General features: G+C 40.2%; 1 protein-coding gene across 1 annotated transcript in view; it reads right to left on the bottom strand.

Moving 5' to 3' along the window:
* Nucleotides 1-3,775: 3,775 nt before the first annotated feature.
* LOC136862887 (uncharacterized) overlaps nucleotides 3,776-15,210 on the bottom strand; it is an 82,603-nt gene continuing 71,168 nt past the window's right edge. Inside the window, exon 4 of the mRNA XM_067139163.2 lies at nucleotides 3,776-4,048. Coding sequence (XP_066995264.1) covers nucleotides 3,902-4,048 — 147 coding nt within the window. The 3' untranslated portion in view covers nucleotides 3,776-3,901. The remainder of the gene's footprint in view (nucleotides 4,049-15,210) is intronic.

Raw genomic sequence — 15,210 nt, 5'->3', positions numbered from 1 at the left:
CAAAATTGCACCAGACGCCAGACATGAAAGTATACACCTCTCCACCTTAGGTCACGTCTGTTACCGATGATAATATTCAGATTGCTGTCGATGACTAGTGGAAAGTAACTCATCTTCCTTGCGTTTGTATCCTTGTCCAAAGTCTTGTTCATTTTCCATGTAAACAGATTAAGGTAATCTCGGTGAATAGCCTGTTGTACTTAGTGCATGTGAAGATATTCTAAACATCTGCATGGCTGCGGTGTCTGTACTAGTTCACTCTGGAGCCACGATAGGGGGAAAATTGCATTGTTTTAAATTTTTTTAACCTAACCTAAACTAACCTAAGGAGGTACGGGTCGGAGTTGGACCAGGGGTTAATACACCATTTGGCGGCCACGTGTAACCCTATTTAAATCTTCAGTCCTCGTTGGCTGCCTTCCCTAACCTAACATTGCCTAACATAACCTGATCTATATTTCGAAATTTTCAAATATTCGACTTTTGAATAGTATAAGATGGTGGCTTCTCCCGTTGCTGGAAGTCAGGGATTTTCCCACAATGGATTGATAGCCCTGTCAAGTGCATCATCTAACGGCTCGATATCTGAGGATACAACCAACCTGCAGGTTTATGAAATTCAATTTGCAAACCTATGCACGGAGAGCTGGCGGCTCGCTCTGTAAGGATCTAACTAACCTTCAGTCCTGCGAAACTCAATTTTCAAATTTAAACAGCGAACGTGATAGACCAGCCCGGAGCGATGAAACACACACACAGACACAGAGGCAGAGAGAGGATCGAGCCAAACTACAGGTTCACGAATGTCCATTTGCAAATCTGCACAACAAACGCGCTCAGCCGAGTGGCCAGTTAAAATAAAAACTTCTGCACCTAAGATATTTTATTAAATGTATACTTTTAATAATAATAATATCCGCCTCTGTGGTGTAGGGGTTAGTGTGATTAGCTTCCACCCCCGGAGGCCCGGGTTCGATTCCCGGCTTTGCCATGAAATTCGAAAAGTGGTACGAGGGCTAGAACGGGGTCCACTTAGCCTCGGGAGGTCAACTGAGTAGAGGGGGGTTCGATTCCCTCCTCAGCCATCCTCGAAGTGGTTTTCCGTTGTTTCCCACTTATCCTCCAGGCAAATGCCGGGATGGCCTCTTGCTTATCACTTCCAAACTTCCCATCCTTCAACAAGGCTCCTGTTCAGCATAGCAGGTGCGGTCGCCTGGGCGAGGTACTGCTCTTCCTTCCTAGTTGTATCCCTCCCTGCCCAAATTCTCACGCTCCAGGACACTGCCCTTGAGGTGGTACAGGTGGGATCCCTGGCTGAGTCCGAAGGAAATATCAACCCTAGAGGGTAAACGGATTAAGAAAGAAAGAAAGAGGCATAGAGTTAACAAAGCTTAAAACTGACTGAACCACCTACCTTTTACAAAGTATCTTACGTGCAGACACATTTCAATTCACTCGCCTCTGTGGTTACGCTGTGTGTTTAATCAGTATAATCACTCGCGACCATCTACGCTACCTGCAGGTGCTGCTTATGGCGGAGACCTACGTATTTCACCACTACGCCACTGGTGAACGGTCTATACAACTGTTAATCTTTAATGTTAGTATGATACTAAATGAGGGGCTTAACATCAAAGGTGGACATTTTAAAACAAACGATTCTGAGTCATTTGCATTAAAAATGGACACCTACAATCATATTTGTATCAAAGGCGGGTATTTGTCAATTTTTGTTTCAAACCCTGACGCCAGTATTTTCAAAGTTGAATTCGACTGAATTGTTTAATTATATTGATACCACAAACAGAACAATATTCATTTGAGAGTTATAAACCGAACCAAAATAATCAGATAATATTTAAATGTAAGTTATGTAACAAAAAAATTCTAGAAATTCGAAGATGGAGAAAAGCGCATGAGGCAATCGGACGGGTCGTAGAGGTAGTTATACTGTCAAGTTCAAATTTGAACTCCATATTGTAATGGAGTATATCGTTGGCTTACTTCTAACACCTCGTACGTCCCGATACTCTTCCTACCCATTATATTCCTTAACACTGGTCACGTCTCCCAGCCTCATATTTACATGTAGGCCATCAGAATAATTTCCGTTGTGTTCATTTTCCTGTGCTAAAGTGTAAAGGAAAATAGACCTTACCATAACGTATTGTAGGGATGTTGTTTGCAAGGAAATTTGCGCACTCCTACAGTATAATGTATTTAACGTTCGTTTTTATTTATACGTAACCATAGGAAAATTAATACAACGAAAATTGTTCTGTTGGGCTGCATATTCACATGTGGCTGGTTGGCGTGACCAGTCTTAAGGAATATAATGGACAGGAAGAACACTGGGACATGCGAGGTTTTAGAAGTAAGCCATCGATATTTATTTTTTACAGGGCTAACTTCAACAACCACGCGTATTTTGTGGTGCCTCTTCTCGACGTCCTCACAAAACTCTTCTTTAAGTCTTCGAGCCTGCTATGATAACTTACTTTACAGCTGGATTTTGCTTAGCGATACAATCTAGCATTTACCATGAAGGAATATTGGATGATTATATTCACGTGCAGATTACTTGATTGCAGATTGTCTGATGAAGTTTAGCCGTCCATAGGCTGTATCTAATAAAGAAAGAAAGAAAGAAAGAAAGAAAGAAAGAAAGAAAGAAATTAAAAAATTAAATAATTAATTAATTAAATGGTACTCAATCGTTGTGATTTTGTTAACTACACTCCAGAACATCCGCACATCCATATGGAAGAATCAGTCAATTTATAGGGGGTTATTTGTACTATTCTGTTAGACGGTTGGTTTGTGGCCTCGCGTACCCCAATATGTTGTGCGTACCATTTTACCGGCCATCCATGTGCTTAGTGTGGATGAGCAATTTTACTTCCAGCACTATGGCGCATTACCACACTACAGTACCATCGCGGCGTGAAAGCCCATCTTGATGAAATGCTGCCAGGACGATGGATGGGATAAAGTCATGCAGCAGATTCCCCGTCACTTTTCCCTGATTTAACACCTTTCGACTTCTGCGTGGGGAAGCTTGAAGGATATGATGTACCTTCGAAAATCAGTTACACTGCCTCCACTGAGATGGCTTGCAGAGCAATTCTGCAAACATTTTAGCCACCCTTGCCCGTGCGGTAATTCTATATACTCAGAAGTGTCTAGATGATAAAGGTGAACCTTTTGAGCACCTGAAGAGACTGCGTTAGTCAGACATACCTTACATTGAATATCTGCATAAATCTAATAATACAAATTACATGCCGATATTTTGCATACTTTTTTCATGTTGTTGAAGTGCGTGCGCCTATAACTCACATCTTTTTGAAGTGTTACTTACTGCAGAATAGATTCATTAATCCTTTCTCCTTTTCCCTGCTCGTAGATTTTCTGAATATATTTTATATTCCACTAGATATTAAGGTTGCTACATCCGTCTTGGCTTTGCATGTTTTTGCTCAAATTTTAAAAATGTATTCAACGATTATGGCATACGTTAATTTAGCCCAGTTTTATTTCATTTAAAATATGAATCTTGTTAATACAAAGTTTTTGCTCAAATTTTACAAATGTATTCAAGGATTATGGCATACGTTAATTTAACCCAGTTTTATTTCATTTAAAATATGAATCTTGTTAATACAAAGATTTTGCTCAAATTTTACAAATGTATTCAAGGATTATAGCATACGTTAATTTAACCCAGTTTTATTTCATTTAAAATATGAATCTTGTTAGTACAAAGTTTTTGCTCAAATTTTACAAATGTATTCAAGGATTATAGCATACGTTAATTTAACCCAGTTTTATTTCATTTAAAATATGAATCTTGTTAATACAAAGTGTTTCAATCAAGTGATTCTTTAATGGTACTGGTGATTCAGTCCATGAAGTGATAAATAATGCACTGGGCGAAATAGCAGGTTAGAAGACCAAAAGAGATGACGCAGCCTAGGATGAGTAAATCTTTCACTTGACGTGCAGTCATGCAGTGAGTCTTCTTCTGAATCGTTTGGCCCACTTCTTCCTGAAAAACGAGAGTAGAACAAATTGTAACAACCTTTATATGAAAATAGACACTTTCAATTGACAGATAGTAGCTTTGGGAATGTACACTGCTATTTAAAAAATATTAAAGCCCCACAAGGTGGTGATAATCATCTGATTTTCACAGGATATCGACGGCTTACTTCTAAAACCTCGTATGTCGCAATGCTCTTCCTAATCATTACAGGCTATTCCTTAAGACTGGTCACGCATCCCAGCCAGATACGAATACGCAGTCCATCAGAATAATTTTCGTTGTGTTCATTTTCCTATGCTGATGTGTAAAGGAAAATTGACCTTATCATACCGTATTGTAGGGATATTGCTTGCATGGCGGATTTACACACTCATTCAGTATAATGTATTTAAGGTCCATTTTCCTTTGCACACTTGCACAGGAAAATGAACACAACAAAAATTGTTCTGATGGGCTGCATATCGATATGTGACTGGGAGGCGTGATCAGTCCTGCGGATGTTATGGATAGGAAAAACATTGGGACGTATGAGGTTTTAGAACTAAGCCATCCATGTGTTTGTTATACAGTACTGAAGAAATGATTAACATTTCACTGTTATTAAGGCAAACGTGTGCACAACAAATCTGTAAACGGGGTGCCAACTCCCGACTCGTGCGTACAACCTACCGTATTTATTTATGATCTGCGGAATATATTGTGAAGAAGGAAGCCATACCTTCCAGGCAAAGCGACAGTACAGGACAGTATAGGGCTAATAAGTTTATATGAATTACTAGCATGATACCCGTGCTTCGCTACGGTATTATACTGAAATTTATAACTGAATGCCTATCGTTTTATATATAACCCACCGATATTCGCGATCTGACTCGTTTTCTGAGAGATTACGGCAACGTTCCTCCCATTTTTCAATCTTTTTTGCAGCAATCGATTTCGTACTTCCCGGGCTAGGTCCAGGTATTCCACCCGGTCAGTTGGGTCCCCAAATCTTAGCCATGTTTTCCTATAAGCATTTTTAATGCGGATCAAATCCTTGAGGAGATTCGGCGTGGTGTCCTCTTGGGTGCCTTGGCGGTACTGAACCGGCGGCCGGACTGCAATCGTAGTCATTACCCGTCCAGGACCCGTTTCCAGCACGGTCCGCACATTTTGACGACGGTCCAGAACATTATTACTATTATTATTATTATCATCTCCTTTAAAAATAAGGAAACATGTATTTTTTCGGAAAATCCCAATAGGAGGGGTGAAACAGGGGTTGAATGCCTTTAATGAGGGTACTTACATCTCAGAAACTGAAGATGTTATAGTCATGAAAATTTAAATTTGGAACCTCCTATAAAAATAGGAGGGGTGAAAAGGGGTGAAAAATTGTTGAATGCCTTTAATCAGGATCCTTATATCTCAGAAACTGAAGATGTTACAGACCTGAAGATGGGTATTTGGGATCTCCTTTATAAATAAAGAGACATGTATGTTTTGTTTTTAGAAAATCCAAATAGTGGGGGTGAAAGGGGGGTCGATATTTTAAAACTTAGTGTGTCTATATCTCAAAACTTCAAAAATTTGCAGATGTAAAAATTGATATTTAGAATCTCCTTTAAAAATAAAAGAACACGCATTTTTTTTGTTTTCTGTAAATCCCAATAGGAGGGGCTGAAAAGTGTGAATAAGGGGTTGAATATCTTTAATGAGGATACTTATATCTCAGAAACTGAAGACATTACAGACAAGTCAGTTAGTTTATGGAATCTCCTTTAAAAATACAGAAACTTTTTTTTTGGAAAATCTAATTAATGGGGTTAAACAGGAGTGACAAATTGTGGTGAATTTTTAGAAAGACGATATCTACAATATATCTCAGAAACATAAAATGTTACAGACGTAAAAAACTGGTATTTGGAATATCCTGTTAAAGCAAAGAAACAGGTATTCTCGGAAAATCCAATGAAGGGTCGAGGGGGGGTGAAAAATTAAAAAATTAATTGAATTAATTGTATGAGGATATTTACATCTAATAAAAACTAAAGTTGTTACAGACGTGAAAATTGGTATTTAGATCATCTTTAAAAATAAAACGACCGGGCGAGTTGGCCGTGCGTATAGAGACGCGCGGCTGTGAACTTGCATCCGGGAGATAGTAGGTTCGAATCCCACTATCGGCAGCCCTGAAAATGGTTTTCCGTGGTTTCCCATTTTCACACCAGGCAAATGCTGGGGCTGTACCTTAATTAAGGCCACGGCCACTTCCTTCCAACTCCTAGGCCTTTCCTATCCCATCGTCGCCATAAGACCTATCTGTGTCGGTGCGACGTAAAGCCCCTAGCAAAAAAAATTAAAAAAATAAAACGACGCGTTTTTTTGGGGGGGGGGAATCATCTTTGGGGGCGGGTGTGAAAAGGAGTTGAATTCGTTTCATGAGGACACATATCTCAAAAACTGAAGATAATCGGTATTTAGAAGATTATTTTTACTATTAAAGAAACAAATATTTTTTGCCGGAAAATTCACTTAGGGGACGGGGGAGTGTGAAAGTAAGTGAAAGAGTGAATTATTTTTATGGGAATACTTACATCTCAAAACTGAAGGTAACACACGTGAACATTGGTATTTGGAATCTCCTTTAAACATAAAGAAACACTCCTTCTTTTTTCTGGGGGGTGCGGGGGGGGGGGTAAATCAACTTAACCGCGGTGGGGTGAAAACTGAGGTGAGACCAATTGATTTTACTGTTCCTAATGTTCTTATAAGGAGCCTCTGTCTCTCAGGCGGCAGCGCGCTGGCTTCTAACCGCTGGGTTTCGTGGTTCAAATCCCGGTCACTCCATGTGAGATTTGTGCTGGACAAAGCGGAGGCGAGACAGGTATTTCTCCGGGTATTCCGGTTTTCCCCGTCATCATTCATTCCAGCAACACTCTCCAATATCATTTCATTTCATTTTTCATTCATTAATCATTGCCCAAGAGGAGTGCGACGGGCTTCGGCAGCCGGCACGATTCCTATCCTCACCGCTAGCTGGGTGATTATTCATTCCATTCCTGACCCGGTTGAATGACTGGAAACAGCCTGTGGATTTTCAATGTACTTATTCTGATCATAAACCTTTCATTTTTAATCTTTCCTGGGTTCGTTTTCAAGAGCCATGTTTTCCTTTGGAGAACCTTCTTAGATTACAGTAGATTCTTCTGGCATATAAATAAAAATTTAAACATATTTTAAATAAACGATAGGTATAAGATTGACCGTGCAATTGTTCACTTCTATAGACTAATAAGGTCAATAATACACGGAAGTGTCATTCGTATCGCCAGAAGTCCTGCGCACTTGCCTACGGGCGACAATGGTGCTGGTCATACTGTTATCTACGACAATGGCAGCAGATGTAATTTACCGCCAAGTAGAGGTCTTGCATCTTGCTGTGGGGTCCAGAACAATAATAATAATAATAATAATAATAATAATAATAATAATAATAATAATAATAATAATAATAATAATAATAATAATAATAATAATAATAATAATAATAATGTTCTGGGCCGTCGTCAAAATGTGCGGACCGTGCTGGAAACGGGTCCTGGACGGGTAATGACTACGATTGCAGTCCGGCCGCCGGTTCAGTACCGCCAAGGCACCCAAGAGGACACCACGCCGAATCTCCTCAAGGATTTGATCCACATTAAAAATGCTTATAGGAAAACATGGCTAAGATTTAGGGACCCAACTGACCGGGTGGAATACCTGGACCTAGCCCGGGAAGTACGAAATCGATTGCTGGAAAAAAGATTGAAAAATGGGAGGAACGTTGCCGTAATCTCTCAGAAAACGAGTCAGATCGCGAATATCGGCGGGTTATATATAAAACGATAGGCATTCAGTTATAAATTTCAATATAATACCATAGCGAAGCACGGGTATCTTGCTAGTAGATATATATTTACCAGATACTGCAATAGGAGTTGGATCATGGCTGAGAAGTGAAATTATGCATGCAGAAATTGTCTCCCGGAAAATTGTGAAGACTGGATAAAATCGAAAGGAAGGAGACTATTCAAACAGGTAAAAGCAGAATTTGTAAGCTATGATAAACTTAAGAATGAGAAACGTGAAATTCTAGATGTCAGGCTGACCTGTAAGATAATAATGGTAAATAAGTTAATGTGGGAAGGATATCTGGATAAGAATGTAAGGAAACCTACTAGAGGGAAGAATATTCTACACGTAGTGTTGATCAAACCAGATAAGGTCTATAGAGATATGTACAGATAGATGTCATAAGTAATCACGAAGCCGGTTCTGTTGTAGTTAAAAATTTAGGCGACAAAGAAGTTGGTTGTAAAAATAAGACTATTAGGTAATACAATGTGTTTGATAAGAGAGGCATGAGGGCGTTTAAAAAAGTAAATACAGTATAATCTGCGGAAAATGGCATGGTAAATAACAATATAAATATAGGATGGATTTAGAAAATATTGCTGAGGAGTGTGAAAACAAGTATGCACTTTCAAGGTGGTAAGGAATAGTAAAGACTCACTATATTATAAAAGAGTTTAAGAAGGTAGTGCGTGTCAGAAAGGAATTGAATTAGGAATGATCGTGGAAGTAAGGAGATACTGAAGGAAGTTTCTAGGAAACTGAAAAATTCAGCAAAGGATACCATGATGACAAGCATAATTGGAGTTATATGTATCTTAGTGAAAAATGGTAGGGACTTTAAAGCAAAAACAGGTACCAGGAAGGACTTTACAGGAATCATAAATGAACAAGGAGTATAATATGTGACGAATAAAAGAAGACAAAAGTATTTGTTATAGTCCGCAGTATGTTAAAATAGTCGGACATAAGGGTAATGTCCAGGTTGAGGAGGTGACTAATATTAGCGGAGATCTGAAATTTGCGTATGATAAATACTCGTAAATACGTTTTAAAAAAGAACGAAAAGTTTCACACCAGGCGAATGCTGGGGCTGTACTTTAATTAGGGCCACGGCCACTTCTTTCTGACTCCTACCCCTTTCCTATCCCATCGTCCCCATAAAACCTATCTGTGTCGGTCCAACGTGAAGCCAATTCTCAAAAAAAAACGTTGAAAGCTTGAAGATCAGCTGAAATTTATACGATTTCTTGGGATATATTAAAGGCAATGGGTTGGGATATAATACCACATATGAAGTGCTTATTTGATTACTCTTTGCATGAAGGAGCTATATCAAATGAATAGAGAGTTGTTATAGTAGCCCCAATGTACAAAGGAAAGGGTGGTAAGCATAAAGCGGATAATTACCAAACTGTCAGTTTTACACGTGTTGCATGTAAACGTAAAAAAACTGGAATTACAGTAATTCTGATTCGAAGGAGTAAACCGGAAAACTGCAAGTTTCCAAACACAGACACACTGCCCAATGTAGAGTTAATTATGAACTAACTTCTGGAGCGACTAAGCCTCCGTAGCTAGGCGGCAACGCGTGGGCCTCTCACCGTTGGGTTCCGTGGTTCAAAACCCGTTCACTCCATGTGAGATTTGTGCTGGACAAAGCGGAGATGGGACAGGTTTTTCTCCTGATACTCCGGTTTCCCAGTCACCACCTCATTCCAGCAACACTCTCCATTATCATTTGATTTCATCTGTCAGTCATTAATCATTGCCCCAGAGGAGTGCGACAGGCCTTGGCAGCCGGCACCATTCCTATCCTCGCCGCAAGATGGGGCTTCATTCACTCCATCCCTGACCCGGTCAATGACTGGAAAACAGGTTGTAGATTTTCATTTCCTGGAGCGACTTTGTCTATAAAAAAAAGACACTAAGACACCTGAGGGAAGCTAAGTGCAGTAGAGTGAATCGTTACAAGCCGACAAAACTGCTTATTGCTAGAGTGATAATGGACATGACATGTCCGACTCCTTGGCTGAATGGTCAGCGTTGAGGCCTTCGATTCAGAGGGTCCAAGGATTTTAATCGCCTTTGATTAACTCTTCTGGCTCGGGGACTGGGTGTTTGTGTTTGTATGTGTACCAACACTCTCCGCTTCACATTCACACAACACAAGACACCACTAACCACCACAGAAACACGCAATAGTGATTACATCTCTCCACATAGGGTTACGTCAGGAAGGGCAACCGGCTGTAAAACTGAACCAAGTTCACTTGTGGGACACAATTCGCATCCGCGACCTCACGAATGTGGTAAGAGCTATAGAAAATGAAGAAGAAGATAACAGACATGACATATCTGTGAGCTACAAGCGCAAAAAACTGCAGAGTTTTCTGCAAACGAGTTGGTGGATACGTTTCCCATTTACGGCGAAGAATATCGTAATTCAGGATCTGCCGTCCGATTGTAAGGAGAATAATTCCTGATTGTGACACGCCCAATGAGCGAACGTTCGTTGCTGCGTACCAACGAGTACGCAATACTGGCCGCGTCTGTGATCGGCGAAGATCGTAGCAAGTGTTAGCAATAGAAGCCGACATTCAGGAAATAATTGAACGACACCCGGAGAGAATCACATGCGTGATGTCGGTGTGTCTCAGTGGACTGTGCATAGGATCCTAAGAGAAGAGCGCCTGCACAGTGCCTGCAAGTCGAGGATTTTCTACAAAGGTGAGAATTCTGTACGTGGTTTTTAAACGAAACGGACCATATCTGTTTCACGAGGAACGGGGAATTGAATGTCCGTAACACCCACACTTGCACTGTCTGTAACACATACATGATTTAGCAGGGTCATTTAAGCGGTGATTTACAGTGAATATGTGGGCCAGTGTCGTTAGTGATTGCCCATTTGTGCCGCACGTATTACCCATGCATCTGACAGGTGCACATGATCTAGCGTTCCTCAGAGATGAGCTCTTGGCGTGTCTTGAGAATGTACTGCTGCAATGCGCATGACCATGTATTTTCTTCATGATGGTGCAGCCGTAATGTACGTGAAATTCTCGACCCAATAGACCACAGGTGTCCATTTGGGTCCCTTGATTTAAATCCCCTGGATTTTACCTATGGGGCTATATCAGGTGTCTGGTGTACGCATCTGAAACCGACACGGAAGAAAAGTTCTGCCACCGTACTTTTGCTGCAGCGGAATCCATACGGCGGACCCGCAATTGTTTGGACATGTTCGGGTATCATGGAATTGTCGTGAAGCATGTCTGTGAGCAAATGATGGACATGTCGAACACCTACTCTAGTACCTTGGGCGTCCTCGGTGTCCATTCGAAAGCGTCCCCATCATTTCCAGCATCGCGTGTACCATTTTGACTGTGTGAAGGCCTTTTTTTTTTTTTTTTGCTAGTTGCTTTACGTCGCACCGACACAGATAGGTCTTACGGCGACGATGGTATAGAAAAGGCCTAGGAATGGGAAGGAAGCGGCCGTGGCCTTAATTAAAGTACAGCCCCAGCATTTGCCTGGTGTGAAAATAGGAAACCACGGAAAACCATTTTCAGGGCTGCCGGCAGTGGGATTCGAACCCACTATCTCCCGGATGCGAGCTCACTGCTGTGTGAAGGTCAACGTCCACAGTGTGTAACATCATACTTACAAACACCCGCAGTGTGTCACAGATACCAGTGTCGTTTGTCTGTCACCCATATGCCGTGAGTAAAAATGTGTTTACAAATACTCGTAACGCATGCGACGTAAATTAAAACGAGAAAGATTAACTTTTGTCCTTCTGGAGAACAACAGGACGTTGACAACTGTACAACATCGTAGCAAATACACTTCCTATACACACGTCATATTTTCGTTATGACTTTTCCTTACATATTAGGATAGAGTTATTCGTTTGTCTTTGCAAAGTTTTATAACTTTCAAGAGATTTTCAAGTTTGTAATCTCATATCCAAAGATGAAAATTTAATAAAATGAAATTATTTAAAAAATCATTGAAATGTTTAAAGTTTAATTCATGAATTCTATTTATTACGACTCTTACAGCAAAGGCATTTATTATTATTATTATTATTATTATTATTATTATTATTATTATTATTATTATTATTATTATTATTATTTATTTATTTATCCCTTTACCCTCCAGAGTTGGCTTTTCCTCCCGACTCAGCGAGGAATCTCACCTATACCGCCTCAAGGACAGTGTCCTGAAGCGTGAGACTTTTGGGTCGGGGAATTACAACTGGAAGGGAGGACCAGTACCTAGCCCAGGTGACCTCATCTTCTATGCTGAACAGGGACTTGAGGGGGATGGGAATATCGGAAGGGATAGGCAAGGAAGTGGCCGAGGTATTATGTTAGGTACCATCTCGGTATTTGCCTGGAGGAGAAGTGGAAAACCACGGAAAACTACTTTGAGAATGGCTGTGGAGGGAATAGAATCCCTCTCTACTTAGCTGACCTCCCGATGCTGAATGGACCCCGTTCCAGCCCTCGTGTCAGTCTTCAAATTTCGTGGCAGAGCTGGGAATCGAACCCGGGTCTCCGGGGGTTGTAGCTAATCACACTAAACACCAGACCACAGAGTAGAAAATTATTACTATTCGGAAGCATAATACATTGGAATGCTTTATGAATGAGCCCAAACATAGACGGTACTTAACCTTGCAGTTTTACGTGACTATCCATAGGCTTCCAGGGATCCTAGCCACGTGACTTCCAAATTAACGTAGATTCCGAACTACAGGGATGTACTTTTCAATTTCAAAAAACTACATACATTGGCGGGAATTCTAATCATGGCCGTCTTGCTGGGGAGCCAGTTGCGACGCCACTTGGCATCGACGCCACTCCAAAACAGTCAAATGTTGACTGCAATGTATGCATTTTGCCTAGACTCGTAGTACTCCTGTCATCGATGTATATAAAGGTTTTTTTAGTACACGTCAAACTTTTACCTCACACTACATTTTATCTCGGATTAGGTACGATATGTTCGAAATCAGATTCAGTACAATTTTTGTCTACCTACCTATCTATCTATCTATCTATCTATCTATCTATCTATCTATCTATCTATCTATCTATCTATATATCTATCTATCTAGCTAGCTACTGGTGTGTCAGTTTATTTTTGTTTGTTCGTTCGTTCGTTTGTTTGTTTGTTTGATTGCTCTCTTGCTTGTCTGTTTTTGTTTCTTTCTTTTTGTTTGTTTGTTTGTTTGTTCGTTCGTTTGTTTGTTTGTTTGTTTGTTTGTTTGTTTGTTTGTTTGTTTGTTTGTTTGTTTGTTTGTTTGTTTGTTTGTTTGTTTGTTTGTTTGTTTGTTTGTTTGTTTGTTTGTTTGTTTGTTTGTTTGTTTGTTTGTTTGTTTGTTTGTTTGTTTGTTTGTTTGTTTGTTTGTTTGTTTGTTTGTTTGTTTGTTTGTTTGTTTGTTTGTTTGTTTGTTTGTTTGTTTGTTTGTTTGTAAAGGCATCACAGTAAAACAGCTCGATTTCTTGAAACTCGTTATTTAAGTTCGTGGACAATCGATTGTAAACTAGGTAATATAATATATAATTAGTACACAGTTGTGTAGTAATACTAAGGGGGTCAGAATAGGAAATCAGGAGTGTCTGTTCAAATGGCGCTATTTCCACCCTAAGAAAATTCTGGAAAAATGCAAAGAATCGTATAATAAAAGGCACAAACAACGGATCGGGCATGGTACTGCATTTAAGGAACTACACCTTTCCGGTCTGAATTGCTTATGTCATTCGATAGTATTCAAACACTGTAATGAATGTGGACGAAATACTAAGAAAAAATTTAAGTGGAAAAGCACATTTTGAGCAGACACTCTTCAAATATCAACTTACTTCGATAATATATGCTGTATCGAGGAACAGTAGGCCTACACAAACTAATAAAAGTTAAGCAAAATTGAATTGTTATTGTACCGGGCGGTACACCTCCACACCGCTAATTTAAAATGTGCGCCTGTTGAAACTCCTCTGCTGGAGGAAGTCTGAACTTTATGGACAGTATTAATTTTCAAGTTTCTCAGAAGATGTCTCTACCTGGAAATTTTGGAGTATTTGAACTGTGTCATTTTCGACGTATTTTTGTTTTGCTTGTAGTAAGAAGTGTGAACTTTCTCTTCTAGAGGACACTACTGAAGATCAACAATAGTGCACCCTAGTGCGGAGTGAAAGAACTATTTTTTTTGGAGAAGTTCTTATTTCAAAAGTTTGTTTCTTGTTAAATTTCTTTCTGTTATTGTTTAAGTTGGCTGTATACCCCTCTTTTTCCCCTTGTTTTAGATTTATCCAATCCCGAATTTCTTTTAGTAATTTCCGACCAATCCGATGTATCTTCCCCCAACTTGGATATGTTTCTGTACCCTAGCCAATAAAGTGATTGTGGGCGGGTGTTCTCTTCCCTAAAACGCCTAGAACCTTCCGCGAGAGTATTTAAACTGCTGATTTTTGGGTCTCCGGGCCACTTCTGTTCCATCTTTCAGTGTGTAAAGTACATAGCAGGGGGCGGGAAGCGCCTCTTTCTTCTCCGGCTGTTCAACACCAGGTAATGGCCTCTTAACAACTTCTTTTCTTGCTAGGTCGGCAGTTTAACTCTCGGAGCGGGTTCGAAGCGTTTCCACCATGTAACCTTTTCCTAAAATGTAACCAATCTTTCATCTATTCTCTTTTAAAGCTGCATATTGGGATAGAGAGTGCTAACCCTCTCGAGCTCCCACTCACATTGTTTTGAGGTGAACTTATTTTCTCAACCTATTCTTCGTTAACGTAAAACAAATTGCTCTTTTCTAAAGTCACCTCTGTAGTATGGGATTAGCCCTTGCATTAGCGGCCTAGAGCCAGATTAGGTTTTAAAAACAAGTGCATTAGGAGTGCAGATCGCCTCCTCTCAAATTGTTATTTTAGAGGTCATGTAATTGCCCCTTTTCATTTAATAGACCTCAGTAGGTTGGGTATTTTACCCCTGTGTCTATGTCCAGTGAGGACAACTCGAAGGTGGAGTTTGGTGTGGCCTTTGAGAGGCTTAAAGTTGAGAGCGTGTGGCTCTTTTGAAAATTGAGTGTTGTATGCCTCGTGGAGGCTTTTCAGTGTAATTTGGAGCAAGGACTCCTAGGCACGAATGGGGTTTTCTGCCCCTCTGTTGAAACTTGTGTTTGGGGTAAAACTGAGCTGATTGCCCAAGCATTGTGAAGTCAGGGCGCGAAGCCCAAATCCTGTAAATATTGTAACTATCCTTTGGACTTGCTACTT

Source organism: Anabrus simplex, chromosome 2 (assembly GCF_040414725.1).
Source record: "Anabrus simplex isolate iqAnaSimp1 chromosome 2, ASM4041472v1, whole genome shotgun sequence".
Taxonomy (NCBI): domain Eukaryota; kingdom Metazoa; phylum Arthropoda; class Insecta; order Orthoptera; family Tettigoniidae; genus Anabrus; species Anabrus simplex.
The sequence above is the reverse complement of the archived record's forward strand: the minus strand, read 5'-3'. Positions and strand labels throughout refer to the sequence as shown.